The 18,993-nt window shown below is 45.8% G+C and overlaps 1 protein-coding gene across 1 annotated transcript; it reads right to left on the bottom strand.

Annotated features, from left to right (window-relative positions):
• Positions 1-3,536: 3,536 nt before the first annotated feature.
• Positions 3,537-11,036, bottom strand: LOC123489085 (fibrillin-1-like; the record flags this gene model as incomplete). The annotated part of the gene is made up of 6 exons (XM_045219774.1): positions 3,537-3,958; positions 4,248-4,467; positions 5,029-5,148; positions 6,833-6,893; positions 10,211-10,327; positions 10,914-11,036. Coding segments are annotated over 6 exons (1,022 nt in total), but the record flags the coding sequence as incomplete, so codon positions are not given.
• Positions 11,037-18,993: the final 7,957 nt, after the last annotated feature.

Below are 18,993 nucleotides of genomic sequence, written 5' to 3'. Positions count from 1 at the left end.
TTCCTACCCGCCTACCTTGCAGATGCATGTCAGATCTTACAAGGCCCGGGTAGGTATTTTACATATCAGCGAACCATGTTATAGCAATCTGTCAGTCGATAGCACAGTCGGTGTTGTGGGCCGCAACCATTGGTTGATGCATGCAATGTCTGAGCAGGGGAACGCGACCCTTGCCTTCTAGATGCAGCTGTTGGGTTGCATTGAACTAAATATGGTAAATAATATATAAATAAATAATATGCCATTTAGCAGACGCTTTTATCCGACTTACAGTCATGCGTGCATACATTTTTGTGTATGGGTGGTCCCGGGATCGAACCCACTTTGCACAAGCGCCGTGCTCTACCAGCGAGCTACAGAGGGGCTGTGATTCAATAGTCTTTGTTTTATACCGTCTCTGGAGTTACAATAGCTTCCTTCCCTCATCTCCTTTCATTAGGCAGAGATGATGCCAGGTAGAAGCAGGCAGCAGTGTGGAGAGGATTCCTCACCAGTCCTTTCAGCTGTCAGCAGTGTGGAGAATATTCCTCACCAGTCCTTTCAGCTGTCAGTAGTGTGGAGAGTATTCCTCACCAGTCCTTTCAGCTGTCAGTAGTGTGGAGAATATTCCTCACCAGTCCTTTCAGCTGTCAGCAGTGTGGAGAGGATTCCTCACCAGTCCTTTCAGCTGTCAGCAGTGTGGAGAGGATTCCTCACCAGTCCTTTCAGCTGTCAGCAGTGTGGAGAGGATTCCTCACCAGTCCTTTCAGCTGTCAGTAGTGTGGAGAGGAGACCTCACCAGTCCTTTCAGCTGTCAGTAGTGTGGAGAGACCTCACCAGTCCTTTCAGCTGTCAGTAGTGTGGAGAGGATTCCTCACCAGTCCTTTCAGCTGTCAGCAGTGTGGAGAGGATTCCTCACCAGTCCTTTCAGCAGTGTGGAGAGGATTCCTCACCAGTCCTTTCAGCTGTCAGCAGTGTGGAGAGGATTCCTCACCAGTCCTTTCAGCTGTCAGTAGTGTGGAGAGGATTCCTCACCAGTCCTTTCAGCTGTCAGCAGTGTGGAGAGGAGACCTCACCAGTCCTTTCAGCTGTCAGCAGTGTGGAGAGGAGACCTCACCAGTCCTTTCAGCTGTCAGCAGTGTGGAGAGGGGACCTTACCAGTCCTTTCAGCTGTCAGTAGTGTGGAGAGGAGACCTTACCAGTCCTTTCAGCTGTCAGTAGTGTGGAGAAGATTCCTCACCAGTCCTTTCAGCTGTCAGTAGTGTGGAGAGGATTCCTCACCAGTCCTATCAGCTGTCAGCAGTGTGGAGAGGATTCCTCACCAGTCCTTTCAGCTGTCAGTAGTGTGGAGAGGATTCCTCACCAGTCCTTTCAGCTGTCAGTAGTGTGGAGAGGATTCCTCACCAGTCCTTTCAGCTGTCAGTAGTGTGGAGAATATTCCTCACCAGTCCTATCAGCTGTCAGCAGTGTGGAGAGGATTCCTCACCAGTCCTTTCAGCTGTCAGTAGTGTGGAGAGGATTCCTCACCAGTCCTTTCAGCTGTTAGTAGTGTGGAGAGGATTCCTCACCAGTCCTTTCAGCTGTCAGCAGTGTGGAGAGGATTCCTCACCAGTCCTTTCAGCTGTCAGTAGTGTGGAGAGGATTCCTCACCAGTCCTTTCAGTAGTAATGGAAGTGAGGAACAAAGGAAAGGCAGACTCTTAGGGCGGCAGGTCACCTAGCGGTTAAGAGCATTAGGCCAGTAACTGAACGGTTGCTGGTTTGAATCCCTGAGCGGACTAGGTGAAGATAATTGTTTTTATATCTGTGTCCTTGAGCAAGGCAATTGCTCCTGTAAGTCGGTCTGGATACGTGCTTCTGCTAAATGACTAAAATGTAATTAAGCATACATTAAAAAGCATGGTCAATGAACGTGTATTAAAAGTGCTTTTTAGTCCAGGATTAGGCGTAATCTGTGTCTGGGAAATTGGCTCTTAAAGTTGTTGAGATACATCCCATAAATAGCATCATCCACAAAAAGAGGAAGTGAAGTTGGGAGACAGGGACAACAACGAAACCTTTTAAACAAAAAAATATGTTTTTATTGTGACTTTACAACTAAACCCTCACTGATGTGACAGAGCGACAGACGGATGTGTCTACGGCTGGTCTGATTGACTTCGCTACGGAGCACTGACTACTAGCGAAAAGTGTGTGGCCGCGTCGACCTCAGTGCATAATCATGAAGGCACAGGTTTGTGTTTGAGGACGTGTGTGTATTTGTCTTGTGTGTGTTTGAGGGTGTGTGTTTTTAATGTGTGTTTGAGGGTGTGTGTGTATACAGTTTATCAAAGGAAGTAGTAGGTCATTATAAGCACCATTACACACCCTCCTCTCAGGGGCGTTCTCTAGTTTACGAAAGGCTTCATAGATTAACATTATAAACATGGCATTGATTACAGTATAAACACACTTAATTTACATGTGGTATAGAGAGCAGACAGGCTATGGCGCGTACTTTGGTTTTGGTTGAAAAGAAGACGTCTGACATCTTATTAAAAGGACAGTAGACAGACAGCTACTGTGTGTTGTCGAGCATTACAGTGCATTCATAAGTCTATGTGGTTGTGTTACTAGCACCAGTAAATATTATGTGTAATGCTGAGGTCTAGTCAGTTGGGAAGATGAAGAAGCATAGTTATGATGAGGAAGAGGAGTCCTTCTAGCTCAAGACTTTAGCTACGGTATGATTCCCTACCCTTCTCCCCTCAGGGATTTGAAAGGGATGGATTGGTCTACGAAATATGGTGGAAACTCTCTTTAGCAGCCAATGCTTTGTGATCCATGAAGGGGGAGTGAGCAAATGCACACTTCAGGGAGAAGAGTGGAGAATCGTAACGCTGCCTTTGACTTCCACCTCTGCCAAGCTGTGAACATTCTCAGCATCAGTGACTTCTGCACTCTGCTACTCAGTCCCAAATCCACCGCTAGCCCCTACCTCCTACCCCATATTCCCTAGCTACCCTCATGGCCTTTTGGGGTAGGGGCTAGGGGTGGATATGGCATTTGCCATACATGTCCCACAAAAGGGTGGCAGATTCCACATATCATCATACAAAACCTATTTAATAATAAACCTTTTTCATAACAAAAAAAAACCATTCAAACCAGAGCCTTCCTGCACAGAGCAGTTTAGAGTGGTTATTGTTGTGTCATTGTCATGTCTTCCTTCCATGTCATTCTCATTCTCTAAGCCTTTCTTCAGACAGCCAGGCATACTGTAGCCAGTGGTTTAAGCCTACACTGTAGCACTAAAGGTTGTATCTATGATATGTAGAATCAAACAACGCAATCCCCCCATTAGTCTCTTTGGCGTTGAGCTTGTCTCAAGCTCTCTCTCTCTCTCTCTCTCTCTCTCTCTCTCTCTCTCTCTCTCTCTCTCTCTCAGAGTAGGTAAAAGTTGCCCATAACCACTGACCAAGAGTCAGATAGTCTCTCCCCATCCTAATGGTTGAGATATGGATCGAGGGTAAGTTAATCTGTTCCTAGACCAGTGTTTACAGGCAGACACTCCCCCACCCAGCCCAGCCCAGCCACCCCAGTCAGTCCTGTAGTGCAGGTTAATGCAGGACTATCTGCACCCTCATGGTGAGTGTGTCTCCCAGCTGGCCTGTGAGGTAGTCTTTATCGTTGCTGTCCTCCAGCGCTGCCAGCTCCTTCTTCCTGTACACGGCCACGCTGCTGATCTGCAGGAAGTAGGCTCCAGGGGGGAGGGACTTCCTCTTGGACATGTGCAGGTAGCTAAGCCCCTCCCTCTGGCTGATCTTGAAGTAGCCCAGCTCGTTGCCGTAGTCAATGGAGTAGCGCACGTGGTTGTTGAGCGTGGACAGGGCCGGGGTGAACTCCAGGATGTGGTCTCGGCTGGACAGGTCAGACATGTTCAGGTTAAACAGCAGGGTGTCCTCGATGTCCACACTCTCCAGGCTCACTGTCTCCTGATCCTGAGGACACAGCACAGGACAGGTTACATATAGTACAGATATACAGTATTATACATGCAGATATATGATGTGTAACACTCTCCAGGCTCACTGTCTCCTGATCCTGATGTCACAGGACCATGTAGTACAGGTGGATTATGTAAACACTGACAACACTCAACACTCCGGATCCTGATGACACAACACAGGACCACACAGTTAATATGTACTACGGATTCAGTAAAGAGCAGGCAAGACGTGATAGCAGAACCATTCTATGGGCCACCAAACCCAGACAGACAGACATTACCTGTGCATCGTCCAGAGGTTGCTCTAGCGTTGAGTTGGTGTCGCGGCGTTTACGCCCCTTCTTGGGGTAACCGTTGATCTTACACTCGTAGCAGGCCTCAGGAGACAGATCGTTGTCACCCCCCTCTGCTCCTCCTCCTCCTCCTCCTCCTCCTCCTCCTCCTCCTCCTCCCTGGCCCAGACTCACACCGCTACCAAAGCCCACACCTGACACACAGTGCCTGGAACACACATAAAGGAGTCAGTCACACACACACACAGGGCATAGAATCATACACAAACACCATCTTGCCTTTACATGGGCTAGCTGACAACATCACGAAAACAATGCGCACACTTCAATGGGACAGAAGTCTATGAGTTGTTATGATTGTGGATGGCCAGATAGCTAGCAACAATGACAATACACTGCCATGTAGGGAATCATAAGTTACTTGTTTCAGCTAGTTTCATCTTGTTCTTGATACCATATCTCGTTTTTAGGTGTTTTGACTGATTTCATTACAATGCCAATATGGCTAAAATTCGCTAGCTAGCTAACCAACAACTGTAACAATGTATTTGAGAGACATTGTGCACATTTATTTATGTTTTCAATAAACATCGGAGACTAAATGTAGTTTACATGTTGTCAACAATCTAAGCCAACCCTGTCTGTTTTGCCCCATAGCTGCGCACGTGTCGGTTTTGTTGCTAAACAATCAACCCATCTATCCATCAAAGTTGATAAAGACATTGTTCCTGGGTAGATCAAACACACACTCACAGTCTCACTCACTCACCCCTGTCCAGCGCGATAGTATCCAGGCGGACAGCCACAGAGATACCCTCCGTCTGTGTTGGAACAGCCGTAGTTACATGGATTAGAGGACGAGGAGCACTCGTTGATGTCACTACACCCCCTGGTCTCCGTAGTTGAACCCAGTGGGACAGAGGCAGCGGAAGCTCCCTAGGGTGTTATGACACGACGCTCCCCCACAGATCTGAGTGTTCTGGCACTCGTTCTCATCTGACCACAGGAAGCAAACAACACAGACAGGAAGTCAACAAAACAAACAGAGCTCAAATGTGGGTCAAACCTCGGCCAGAGAACACAAACAATACTGAGAAACTCTTGAAGGGAATGAGGAAACCATCTGTAGTACCGGTTAATCTGATAAACATTGTCTGTGTTCTTTTTGGGAAAGGTCACTGAATATCAATACTGTATTTCCCATCAGTACATTGAAGTTAAAGTGCCACCGACTCAGTTATAACAACAGTGTTCATGTAGGACAGTGACTCTGGGGGGAGGGAGGCTTTAGAGTCATCTAGGGAGAAAGAAGTTAAACTTCCAGGAAAGGGATGTAGATTTCATGTTGAGAGAGAGAGGAAGAGACAAACAGACAGACGGGGGGAGAAGGATCGAGAGAGAGAGACCTGGGCCCTGACAGTAAATCTCAGTAAGACAAAAGTAATGGTGTTCCAAAAAAGGTCAAATTCCCAGGACCACGAATACAAATTCCATCTAAACACTGTTGCCCTAGAGCACACAAAAAACTATACATACCTCGGCCTAAACATCAGCACCACAGGTAACTTCCACAAAGCTGTGAACGATCTGAGAGACAAGGCAAGAAGGAACTTCTATGCCATCAAAAGGAACATAAAATTCGACATACCAATTAGGATCTGGCAAAAAAAATACTTGAATCAGTTATAGAACCCATTGCCCTTTATGGTTGTGAGGTCTGGGGTCCGCTCACCAACCAATAATTCACAAAATGGGACAAACACCAAATTGAGACTCTGCATGCAGAATTCTGCAAAAATAAAACACCAAATAATGCATGCAGAGCAGAATTAGGCCGACACCCGCTAATTATCAAAATCCAGAAAAGAGCCGTTAAATTCTACAACCACCTAAAAGGAAGCGATTCCCAAACCTTCCATAACAAAGCCATCACCTACAGATAAATGAACCTGGAGAATAGCCCCTAAGCAAGCTGGTCCTGGGGCTCTGTTCACAAACACAAACAGACCGCACAGAGCCCCAGGACAGCAACACAACTAGACCCAACCAAATCATGAGAAAACAAAAAGATAATTACTTGACACATTGGAAAGAATTAACAAAAAAATAACAGAGCGAACTAGAATGCTATTTGGCCCTAAACAGAGAGTACACAGTGGCAGAATACCTGACCACTGTGACTGACCCAAAATTAAGGAAATCTTTGACTATGTACAGAATCAGTGAGCATAGCCTTGCTATTGAGAAAGGCTGCCGTAGGCCGACCTGGCTCTCAAGAGAAGACAGGCTATGTGCACACTGCCCACAAAATGAGGTGGAAACTGAGCTGCACTTCATAACTTCCTGCCAAATGTTAAATTAAATTGAAATTGAATTGAGTGAGTGAGTGAGTGAGTGAGTGAGAGTAGAGCCAGAGAGAGACAGAGGGAGGGGGGAGAGAGAGAAGGATCGCGAGAAAGAGAGAGAGTAAAGCCAGAGAGAGAGAGAGAGAGAGAGAGGGTCTGTACCACTCACCGACACACTGGTTCCATTGATAGTGTTGTAGGTATCCCTGAGGACAGCTACACCTGTACCCTCCCACCAGGTTCTGACAGCCATGTTGACAACGATGGTTACCATCACACTCATCCATATCTGCCAGGGAAACCACACACGCATACACACACACACACGCACGCACGCACGCACGCACGCACGCACGCACGCACGCACGCACGCACGCACGCACGCACGCACACACACACACACACACACACACACACACACACACACACACACACACACACACACACACACACACACACACACAGACACAGACACAGACACAGACACAGACACAGACACACACACAGCATTACAATAGTTATGTGGCCATACAGTTATCTAACTGTCCTGGATAGGTACAAGCAATAAGGTGAAGTTTCCACCAAATCCCTATTTATAGTGGAGCTATTGCCATATTGCCAATACCTATCTGATCATTTCAGATCCATATAAAGTGCCTAGGGGTATGGAGTCAGCTGATCCTGAGAGAGGCAGTGATTGGCTGACCTTCACAGCTCTGTCCATTGGGGTCCATTGAGAATCCTCTAGTACACTCGCAGTTGAAGCTGCCTGGGCTGTTCTGACACACTCCATTCGAACCACACAGAGCAGGGTCCGACGCACATTCATTATTATCTACAGAGAGAGAGAAACTCATTACTATCTACAGAGAGAGAGAGAGAGAGACTCATTACTATCTACAGAGAGAGAGAGAGACTCATTACTATCTGCAGAGAAAGAGAGAGAAAGAGACTCATTACTATCTACAGAGAGAGAGAGAAAGAGAGAGAGACTCATTACTATCTACAGAGAGAGAGAAAGAGAGAGAGAGAAACTCATTACTATCTACAGAGAGAGAGACCCATTACTATCTACAGAGAGAGAGAGAGAGAGAGAGAGAGAGATACTCATTAGTATCTACAGAGAGAGAGACTCATTACTATCTACAGAGAGAGAGAGAGAGAGAGAGAGAGACTCATTACTATCTACAGAGAGAGAGAGAGAGACTCATTACTATCTACAGAGAGAGAGAGAGAGAGAGAGAGAGACTCATTACTATCTACAGAGAGAGAGCGAGAGAGACTCATTACTATCTACAGAGAGAGAGAGAGAGAGAGAGAGAGACTCATTACGATCTACAGAGAGAGAAAGAGAGACTCATTACTATCTACAGAGAGAGAGAGAGAGAGAGACTCATAACTATCATTGCTTAACATACGTTTCCCATGCCAATAATTGAATTGAGAGACACATTACTATGTACAGAGAGAGAGAGAGACACTCATTACTATCTACAGAGAGAGAGACTCATTAATATCTACAGAGAGAGAGAGAGAGAGAGAGAGAGAGATACTCATTAGTATCTACAGAGAGAGAGAGACTCATTACTATCTACAGAGAGAGAGAGAGAGAGAGACTCATTACTATCTACAGAGAGAGAGAGAGACTCATTACTATCTACAGAGAGAGAGAGAGAGAGAGAGAGACTCATTACTATCTACAGAGAGAGAGAGAGAGACTCATTACTATCTACAGAGAGAGAGAGAGAGAGAGAGACTCATTACTATCTACAGAGAGAGAGCGAGAGAGACTCATTACTATCTACAGAGAGAGAGAGAGAGAGAGAGAGAGAGAGACTCATTACGATCTACAGAGAGAGAAAGAGAGACTCATTACTATCTACAGAGAGAGAGAGAGACTCATAACTATCATTGCTTAACATACGTTTCCCATGCCAATAATTGAATTGAGAGACACATTACTATGTACAGAGAGAGAGAGAGACACTCATTACTATCTACAGAGAGAGAGACTCATTAATATCTACAGAGAGAGAGAGAGAGAGAGAGAGAGATACTCATTAGTATCTACAGAGAGAGAGAGACTCATTACTATCTACAGAGAGAGAGAGAGAGAGAGACTCATTACTATCTACAGAGAGAGAGAGAGACTCATTACTATCTACAGAGAGAGAGAGAGAGAGAGAGAGACTCATTACGATCTACAGAGAGAGAAAGAGAGACTCATTACTATCTACAGAGAGAGAGAGAGAGACTCATAACTATCATTGCTTAACATACGTTTCCCATGCCAATAATTGAATTGAGAGACACATTACTATGTACAGAGAGAGAGAGAGACACTCATTACTATCTACAGAGAAAGAGACTCATTACTATCTACAGAGAGCGAGAGAGAGAGAGTGAGAGACTCATTACTATCTACAGAGAGAGAGAGAGAGAGAGAGACACTCATTACTATCTACAGAGAGAGAGAGAGAGAGACACTCATTACTATCTACAGAGAGAGAGGACAGACACACCTAGACCCAACCAAATCATGAGAAACTAAAAAGATAATTACTTGACACATTGGAAAGAATTAACACAAAAAAAACAGAGCAAACTAGAATTCTATTTGGCCCTAAACAGAGAGTGCACAGTGGCAGAATACCTGACCACTGTGACTGACCCAAACTTAAAGAAAGCTTTGACTATGTACAGACTCAGTGAGCATAGCCTTGCTATTGAGAAAGGCTGCCATAGGCAGACCTGGCTCTCAAGAGAAGACAGGCTATGTGCACACTGCCCACAAAATGAGATTTACTGACTGACTGACTGGGTGCATCTGTTTGACCTTGCCCAGTGCTGACTGGCTGATGGTCTGACTGGCTGACTGACTGACGGTCTGACTGACTGATGGTCTGACTGACTGGCTGACTGACTGATGGTCTGACTGACTGACTGGCTGGCTGACTGATGGTCTGACTGATGGTCTGACTGGCTGACTGACTGACGGTCTGACTGACTGATGGTCTGACTGACTGGCTGACTGACTGATGGTCTGACTGACTGACTGGCTGGCTGACTGACTGGCTGGCTGACTGATGGTCTGACTGATGGTCTGACTGATGGACTGACTGACTGATGGTCTGACTGATGGACTGACTGACTGATGGTCTGACTGACTGACTGGCTGGCTGACTGATGGTCTGACTGATGGTCTGACTGACTGACTGACTGACTGGCTGACTGACTGTCTGACGGACGGTCTGACTGACTGATGGTGTGACTGACTGATTAACTGACTGACCGACGAATGGACTGACTGTCTGACTGACCAATGGACGGAGGGAGGCTGTCTAGCTGCAAGGTCATGGGAGCTGAAGTGCGGAATGGAAAACCCCTGCTGTAACCGTGGCAACAGACTGCAAAATTCCACAACAAGTCATTGTTAAGTTGTCATGGCGACAGTTCAGTTGAGCCCAATCTGATGTGTGATAGCAGACTGAGAACATTAAAGATACTTTTTATGGGGAGAGATGGAAGATAAGTGGCTACATTTGGTTATGTTTGTTAAGCCTAGTCGAGTGGAGGAGGGGGGGAGTTTGTGTGTGTGTGTATTACCTATGCAGGCAGTATGGTGCTGGGTGAAGCCTGGAGGACATTTGCAGGTGAATCCTCCAATGGTGTTCACACACAGGAACTGACAGTTGTGCTGTTTGCTCTGACACTCATCCAGATCTGAGAGGAGGGAGAGAGAGAGAGACAGAGGGAGAGAGAAGGGAGAGAGAGAAGGAGGGAGGAGGAAGAGAGAGCCAGAGAGAGCGAGAGAGAGAGAGGGGAGAGAGAGAAGGGGGGAGGAGGAAGAGAGAGAGAGAGAGGGGGAGAGAGAGTAAAGGTTACACTCCAGCTCCACAACTGTATTGAGCTAGTTTCCAGTCCTTCTCCAGTCAGTGACCTGTAGATGAACTGCCACAGAACCAGACACCGGAAACATGGTGGAAACCAGGCGGAAAGTTTATGTGTGTGTGTGTGTCTTAGTGTGTGTGTGTGTCTGAATGTGTGTGTCTGTGTATGTTTGTGTCTGTGTGAGTGAGTGTGTGTCTGAGTGTGTGTCTGTGCGCGTGTATGAAGGTGTGTGTGCGTGTGCAGTGTGAGCGTGTGTAGATACTGCGCTAGGGTAAACATAGCTGTCGCCAAGAGTGGTAATGAGCAATATGGACCAATTGTGTTTGTATAAACTCCCCAAACTGACCATACATACTGATAAACACACTTACTACCAGACGCAACAGATGACATGTGTGTGTGGCTGTGCGTGTCTCACCTCGACAGCTCTTGCCGTCCTCCTGTAGTATGTATCCTCGGGGACAGGAACAGAGGTAGCTTCCCTCTGTGTCCTTACAGATGAAGTTACACGGCTTAGGAGCCTGCACACACTCATCCATATCTACAGAGGATAGAGACAGGAGAGGAGAGAGAGAAGTTACACTCATCTACAGCTAGAGAGGAGAGAGAGAGGAGAGGAGAGAGAGAGAGAAGTTACACTCATTTACATCTAGAGAGGAGAGAAAGGAGAGGAGAGGAGAGAGAGAAGTTACACTCATCTACATCTAGAGAGGAGAGAGAGGAGAGAGGAGAGGAGAGAGAGGTTACACTCATCTACATCTAGAGAGGAGAGAGAGGAGAGGAGAGAGAGAAGTTACACTCATCTACATCTAGAGAGGAGAGAGAGAGGAGAGGAGCGAGATAAGTTACACTCATCTACATCTAGAGAGGAGAGAGAGGAGAGGAGAGGAGAGAGAGAAGTTACACTCATCTACATCTAGAGAGGAGAGAGAGGAGAGGAGAGGAGAGAGAGAAGTTACACTCATCTACATCTAGAGAGGAGAGAGAGGGGAGAGGAGAGAGAGAAGTTACACTCATCTACATCTAGAGAGGAGAGAGAGAGGAGAGGAGCGAGAGAAGTTACACTCATCTACATCTAGAGAGGAGAGAGAGAGGAGAGGAGAGGAGAGAGAGAAGTTACACTGATCTACAGCTAGAGAGGAGAGAGGAGAGGAGAGAGAAAAGTTACACTCATCTACATCTAGAGAGGAGAGAGAGAGGAGAGGAGAGAGAGAAGTTACACTCATCTACAGCTAGAGAGGAGAGAGAGAGGAGAGGAGAGAGAGAGAAGTTACACTCATTTACATCTAGAGAGGAGAGAAAGGAGAGGAGAGAGAGAGAGAAGTTACACTCATCTACATCTAGAGAGGAGAGGAGAGGAGAGAGAGAAGTTACACTCATCTACATCTAGAGGAGAGAGAGGAGAGGAGAGAGAGAAGTTACACTCATCTACATCTAGAGAGGAGAGAGAGGAGAGGAGAGAGAGAGAGAAGTTACACTCATCTACATCTAGAGGAGAGAGAGGAGAGGAGAGAGAGAAGTTACACTCATCTACATCTAGAGAGGAGAGAGAGGGGAGAGGAGAGAGAGAAGTTACACTCATCTACATCTAGAGGAGAGAGAGGAGAGGAGAGAGAGAAGTTACACTCATCTACATCTAGAGAGGAGAGAGCGAGAGAAGTTACACTCATCTACATCTAGAGAGGAGAGAGAGAGGAGAGGAGAGAGAGAAGTTACACTCATCTACATCTAGAGGAGAGAGAGGAGAGGAGAGAGGGAGAGAAGTTACACTCATCTACAGCTAGAGAGGAGAGAGAGAGGAGAGGAGAGAGAGAGAAGTTACACTCATCTATATCTAGAGAGGAGAGAGGAGAGGAGAGGAGAGAGAAAAGTTACACTCATCTACATCTAGAGAGGAGAGAAGGGAGAGGAGAGAGAGAAGTTACACTCATCTACATCTAGAGAGGAGAGAGAGGAGAGGAGAGAGAGAGAAGTTACACTCATCTACATCTAGAGAGGAGAGGAGAGAGGAGAGGAGAGAGAAAAGTTACACTCATCTACATCTAGAGGAGAGAGAGGAGAGGAGAGGAGAGAGAGAAGTTACACTCATCTACATCTAGAGAGGAGAGAGAGAGGAGATGAGAGAGAGAAGTTACACTCATCTACATCTAGAGGAGAGAGAGAGGAGAGGAGAGGAGAGGAGAGAGAGAAGTTACACTCATCTACATCTAGAGAGGAGAGAGAGAGAGGAGAGGAGAGAGAAAAGTTACACTCATCTACATCTAGAGAGGAGAGAGAGGAGAGGAAAGAGAGAAGTTACACTCATCTACATCTAGAGAGGAGAGAGGAGAGGAGAGGAGCGAGAGAAGTTACACTCATCTACATCTAGAGAGGAGAGAGAGAGTAGAGGAAAGAGAGAAGTTACACTCATCTACATCTAGAGAGGAGAGAGAGGAGAGGAGCGAGATAAGTTACACTCATCTACATCTAGAGGAGAGAGAGAGGAGATGAGAGAGAGAAGTTACACTCATCTACAGCTAGAGAGGAGAGAGAGGGGAGAGGAGAGAGAGAGAGAAGTTACACTCATCTACATTTTTATTTTTTATTTTATTTCACCTTTATTTAACCAGGTAAACCAGTTGAGAACAAGTTCTCATTTACAACTGCGACCTGGCCAAGATAAAGCATAGCAGTGCGATAAAAACAACAACACAGAGTTACATATGGGGTAAAACAAAACAAAAATCAAAAAAATACAACAGAAATACAATTAATATACAGTGTGCAAATTTAGCAAGTTATGGAGGTAAGGCAATAAAATAGGCTATAGTGCAAAATAATTACAATTTAGTATTAACACTGGAATGATGTGCAAGAGATGATGTGCAAATAGAGATACTGGGGTACAGATGAGCAAAATAAATAACAATATAGGGATGAGGTAGTTGGGCGGGCTAATTTCAGATGGGCTGTGTACAGGTGCAGTGATCGGTAGGGTGCTCTGACAACTGATGCCTAAAGTTAGTGAGGGAGATAAAGCGTCTCCAGCTTCAGAGATTTTTGCAGTTTGTTCCAGTCATTGGCAGCAGAGAACTGGAAGGAATTGCGGCCAAAGGAGGTGTTGGCTTTGGGGATGACCAGTGAGATATACCCAGCTGGAGCGCAGACTACGGGTGGGTGTTGCTATGGTGACCAATGAGCTAAGATAAGGCGGGGATTTGCCTAGCAGTGATTTATAGATGGCCTGGAGCCAGTGGGTTTGGCGCGAATATGTAGTGAGGACCAGCCAACAAGAGCGTACAGGTCACAGTGGTGGGTATTATATGGGGCTTTGGAGACAAAACGGATGGCACTGTGATAGACAACATCCAATTTGCTGAGTAGAGTGTTGGAGGCTATTTTGTAAATGACATCGCCGAAGTCAAGGATCGGTAGGATAGTCAGTTTTACAAGGGCATGTTTGGCAGCATGAGTGAAGGAGGCTTTGTTGCGAAATAGGAAACCGATTCTAGATTTAACTTTGGATTGGAGATTCTTAATGTGAGTCTGGAAGGAGAGTTTACAGTCTAACCAGACACCTAGATATTTGTAGTTGTCCACGTACTCTAGGTCAGACCCGTCTAGAGTAGTGATTCTAGTCGGGTGGGCGGGTGCAAGCAGCGTTCGGTTGAAGAGCATGCATTTTGTTTTACTAGTGTTTAAGAGCAGTTGGAGGCTACTGAAGGAGTGTTGTATGGAATTGAAGCTCGTTTGGAGGTTTGTTAACATAGTGTCCAATGAAGGGCCAGATGTATACAAAAATGGTGTCGTCTGCGTAGAGGTGGATCTGAGAGTCACCAGCAGCAAGAGCGACGTCATTGATATACACAGAGAAAAGAGTTGGCCCAAGAATTGAACCCTGTGGCACCCCATAGAGACTGCCATAGGTCCAGACAACAGGCCCTCCGATTTGACACATTGAACTCTATCTGAGAAGTAGTTGGTGAACCAGGCGAGGCAGTCATTTGAGAAACCAAGGCTATTTAGTCTGCCAATAAGAATGCGGTGGTTGACAGAGTCGAAAGCCTTGGCCAGGTCAATGAAAACGGCTGCACAGTACTGTCTATTATCGATCGCGGTTATAATATCATTTAGGACCTTGAGCGTGGCTGAAGTGCACCCATGACCAGCTCGAAACCGGATTGCATAGCAGAGAAGGTACGGTGGGATTCGAAATGGTTGGTGATCTGTTTGTTGACTTGGCTTTCAAAAAACTTTTGAAAGGCAGGGCAGGATGGATATGGGTCTGTAACAGTTTGGATCTAGAGTGTCACCCCCTTTGAAGAGGGGGGATGACCGCGGCAGCTTTCCAATCTCTGGGGATCTCAGACGTTACGAAAGAGAGGTTGAACAGGCTAGTAATAGGGGTTGCGACAATTTCGGCGCTAGTTTTAGAAAGAAAGGGTCCAGATTGTCTAGTCCAGATGATTTGTAGGGGTCCAGATTTTGCAGCTCTTTTAGAACATCAGCTGTCTGGATTTGTGTGAAGGAGAAGCGGGGGCATGGGCAAGTTGCAGCGGAGGGTGCAGAGCTGGTGGCCGGGGTAGTGGTAGCCAGGTGGAAAGCATGGCCAGCCGTAGCAAAATGCTTGTTGAAATTCTCGATTATTGTAGATTTATCGGTGGTGATAGTGTTTCCTAGCCTCAGTGCAGTGGGCAGCTGGGAGGAAGTGCTCTTATTTTCCATGGACTTTACAGTGTCCCAAAACTTTTTGGAGTTAGTGCTACAGGATGCAAATTTCTGTTTGAAAAAGTTAGCCTTTGCTTTCCTAACTGCTTGTGTATATTGGTTCTCTTGGTTACATCAAGAGACGAGAGAGAGAGGAGAGGAGAGAGAGAAGTTACACTCATCTACATCTAGAGAGGAGAGAGAGGAGAGGAGAGGAGAGAGAGAAGTTACACTCATCTACATCTAGAGAGGAGAGAGAGGGGAGAGGAGAGAGAGAAGTTACACTCATCTACATCTAGAGAGGAGAGAGAGAGGAGAGGAGCGAGAGAAGTTACACTCATCTACATCTAGAGAGGAGAGAGAGGAGAGGAGAGGAGAGAGAGAAGTTACACTGATCTACAGCTAGAGAGGAGAGAGGAGAGGAGAGAGAAAAGTTACACTCATCTACATCTAGAGAGGAGAGAGAGAGGAGAGGAGAGAGAGAAGTTACACTCATCTACAGCTAGAGAGGAGAGAGAGAGGAGAGGAGAGAGAGAGAGAGAAGTTACACTCATTTACATCTAGAGAGGAGAGAAAGGAGAGGAGAGAGAGAGAGAAGTTACACTCATCTACATCTAGAGAGGAGAGGAGAGGAGAGAGAGAAGTTACACTCATCTACATCTAGAGGAGAGAGAGGAGAGGAGAGAGAGAAGTTACACTCATCTACATCTAGAGAGGAGAGAGAGGAGAGGAGAGAGAGAGAGAAGTTACACTCATCTACATCTAGAGGAGAGAGAGGAGAGGAGAGAGAGAAGTTACACTCATCTACATCTAGAGAGGAGAGAGAGGGGAGAGAGAGAGAGAGAAGTTACACTCATCTACATCTAGAGAGGAGAGAGAGAGGAGAGGAGAGAGAGAAGTTACACTCATCTACATCTAGAGAGGAGAGAGAGGAGAGGAGAGAGAGAGAGAAGTTACACTCATCTACATCTAGAGAGGAGAGGAGAGGAGAGGAGAGAGAGAAGTTACACTCATCTACATCTAGAGGAGAGAGAGGAGAGGAGAGAGAGAAGTTACACTCATCTACATCTAGAGAGGAGAGAGAGAGAGAAGTTACACTCATCTACATCTAGAGAGGAGAGAGAGAGGAGAGGAGAGAGAGAAGTTACACTCATCTACATCTAGAGGAGAGAGAGGGAGAGGAGAGAGAGAGAGAAGTTACACTCATCTACAGCTAGAGAGGAGAGAGAGAGGAGAGGAGAGAGAGAGAAGTTACACTCATCTACATCTAGAGAGGAGAGAGGAGAGGAGAGGAGAGAGAAAAGTTACACTCATCTACATCTAGAGAGGAGAGAAGGGAGAGGAGAGAGAGAAGTTACACTCATCTACATCTAGAGAGGAGAGAGAGGAGAGGAGAGAGAGAGAAGTTACACTCATCTACATCTAGAGGAGAGAGAGGAGAGGAGAGGAGAGAAGTTACACTCATCTACATCTAGAGAGGAGAGAGAGAGAGAGAGGAAAGAGAGAAGTTACACTCATCTACATCTAGAGAGGAGAGAGAGAGGAGATGAGAGAGAGAAGTTACACTCATCTACATCTAGAGGAGAGAGAGAGGAGAGGAGAGGAGAGGAGAGAGAGAAGTTACACTCATCTACATCTAGAGAGGAGAGAGAGGAGAAGAGAGGAGAGAGAAAAGTTACACTCATCTACATCTAGAGAGGAGAGAGAGGAGAGGAAAGAGAGAAGTTACACTCATCTACATCTAGAGAGGAGAGAGAGAGGAGAGGAGCGAGAGAAGTTACACTCATCTACATCTAGAGAGGAGAGAGAGAGTAGAGGAAAGAGAGAAGTTACACTCATCTACATCTAGAGGAGAGAGAGAGGAGATGAGAGAGAGAAGTTACACTAATCTACATCTAGAGAGGAGAGGAGAGAGGAGAGGAGAGAGAGAAGTTACACTCATCTACAGCTAGAGAGGAGAGAGAGGGGAGAGGAGAGAGAGAGAGAAGTTACACTCATCTACATCTAGAGACGAGAGAGAGAGGAGAGGAGAGAGAGAAGTTACACTCATCTACATCTAGAGAGGAGAGAGAGGAGAGAAGAGAGAGAAGTTACACTCATCTACATCTAGAGGAGAGAGAGAGTCAGGGACGGCCTGTTCAATAGGGCGATATGGGCGACGCACTGCCAAACGGGAAAAGGAAGGGATTTTTTTTCTAATCAATTATATCACGGCAACAGTAGTTATCAGTGTTGTAATCTATACGTCTGATCTTCCACAGTGCCACACTGCCACTAAATGTCGAATCAGGCTAAAGTCGTGCTTCAAATGGCTCCACCCCCTTTTGGGGCGATTTCAGTCAGATTGAAAATCGCCCAGAACTTCTGTCATAGACTCCCATGTAAAATCTATTTTTTTCAAATTTCAGAGCCTTCAATACAATCTCAATGGGTGTCTGTGGGCTTGCACTTACGCGCTTCGTCACATGAACGTAACTAAGAAAAGAGAGGGTAGCAGCGTCAATCAATTCACTACTACTATCAACATGGCTAGGCTTCAGTGCAACTCGATTGTGTCTTTGAAAGAATTTCCTTTTGTCGGCGAACAAATGAAGATAAATTGGCAACGAAACAATTAGGACCTCCCAGACCAAATTTAATAATTCAACAGGTTTCTACTAAAGGGGGAAGTCCTACACCCGAGGATTTTCCAAAAAATGGTACTGAACGAAAAAATAACATTGCCACTCAACTGGATGAGGGATACAGGCTAGCTGTCCGCCGCCACAACGATGAGGTTAGTGTTGATAATCACAAGTTTACTGGAGAACTGAGACCAAGTAGAGACTTTGGACAGGGGTGGATATGGTTATATTGCGATATTGTCAATACAGTATATCGTAAAGTATCACTATGTAACTCGATTTCTTTCACCCCAATCCCTCAAATTAACGGTAAATAACTGAATTGTTTGCCCCACATTTAGCTAAGATGATTAGCTAGCCAGCTAAAAATGTTTTATTTAGTTAGCAGTCGCATCTACAATAGTTTACTGTCAATAACATGTCTCCAAAAATGACGTGGTGTCTCCAATTGTGTTGACATTTTACAATTGCGATGCGCATCCATGAGTATCCACTTTCTGTAGCTCAGCTGGTAGAGCACGGCGCTTGTAACGCCAAGGTAGTGGGTTCGATCCCCGGGACCACCCATACACAAAAATGTATGCACGCATGACTGTAAGTCGCTTTGGATAAAAGCGTCTGCTAAATGGCATATTATTATTATTATTATTATTATTTTCCAGCCTTGTGTAGGTCTCCAATTTTGTCCCTGACATCCTTGGAGAGCTCTTTGGTCTTGGCCATGGTGGAGAGTTTGGAATCTGATTGATTGATTGCTTCTGTGGACAGGTGTCTTTTATACAGGTAACAAGCTGAGATTAGGAGCACTCCCTGAGATCAGTCAATAAATGATTCTGGTATTGACTTATATGCTGCCCCTGTCTTCATGTTGTTGCTGGACATATCTTTTTAAAAATGTGTGTAGGTCACCTAAATCATCAGAAAAATTGCCCCTCCTGAGAATTTTTTCAGGAGCCGCCACTGGAGAGAGTAGAGGAAAGAGAGAAGTTACACTCATCTACATCTAGAGGAGAGAGAGGAGAGGAGAGGAGAGGAGAGAGAGAAGTTACACTCATCTACATCTAGAGACGAGAGGAGAGGAGAGAGAGAAGTTACACTCATCTACATCTAGAGGAGAGAGAGAGTAGAGGAAAGAGAGAAGTTACACTCAGCTACATCTAGAGAGGAGAGAGAGGAGAGGAGAGGAGA

Source organism: Coregonus clupeaformis, unplaced genomic scaffold (genome assembly GCF_020615455.1).
Source record: "Coregonus clupeaformis isolate EN_2021a unplaced genomic scaffold, ASM2061545v1 scaf2735, whole genome shotgun sequence".
Lineage (NCBI taxonomy): Eukaryota > Metazoa > Chordata > Actinopteri > Salmoniformes > Salmonidae > Coregonus > Coregonus clupeaformis.
Note: the sequence above shows the minus strand (reverse complement) of the source record. Positions and strands in the feature narration are given on the sequence as shown.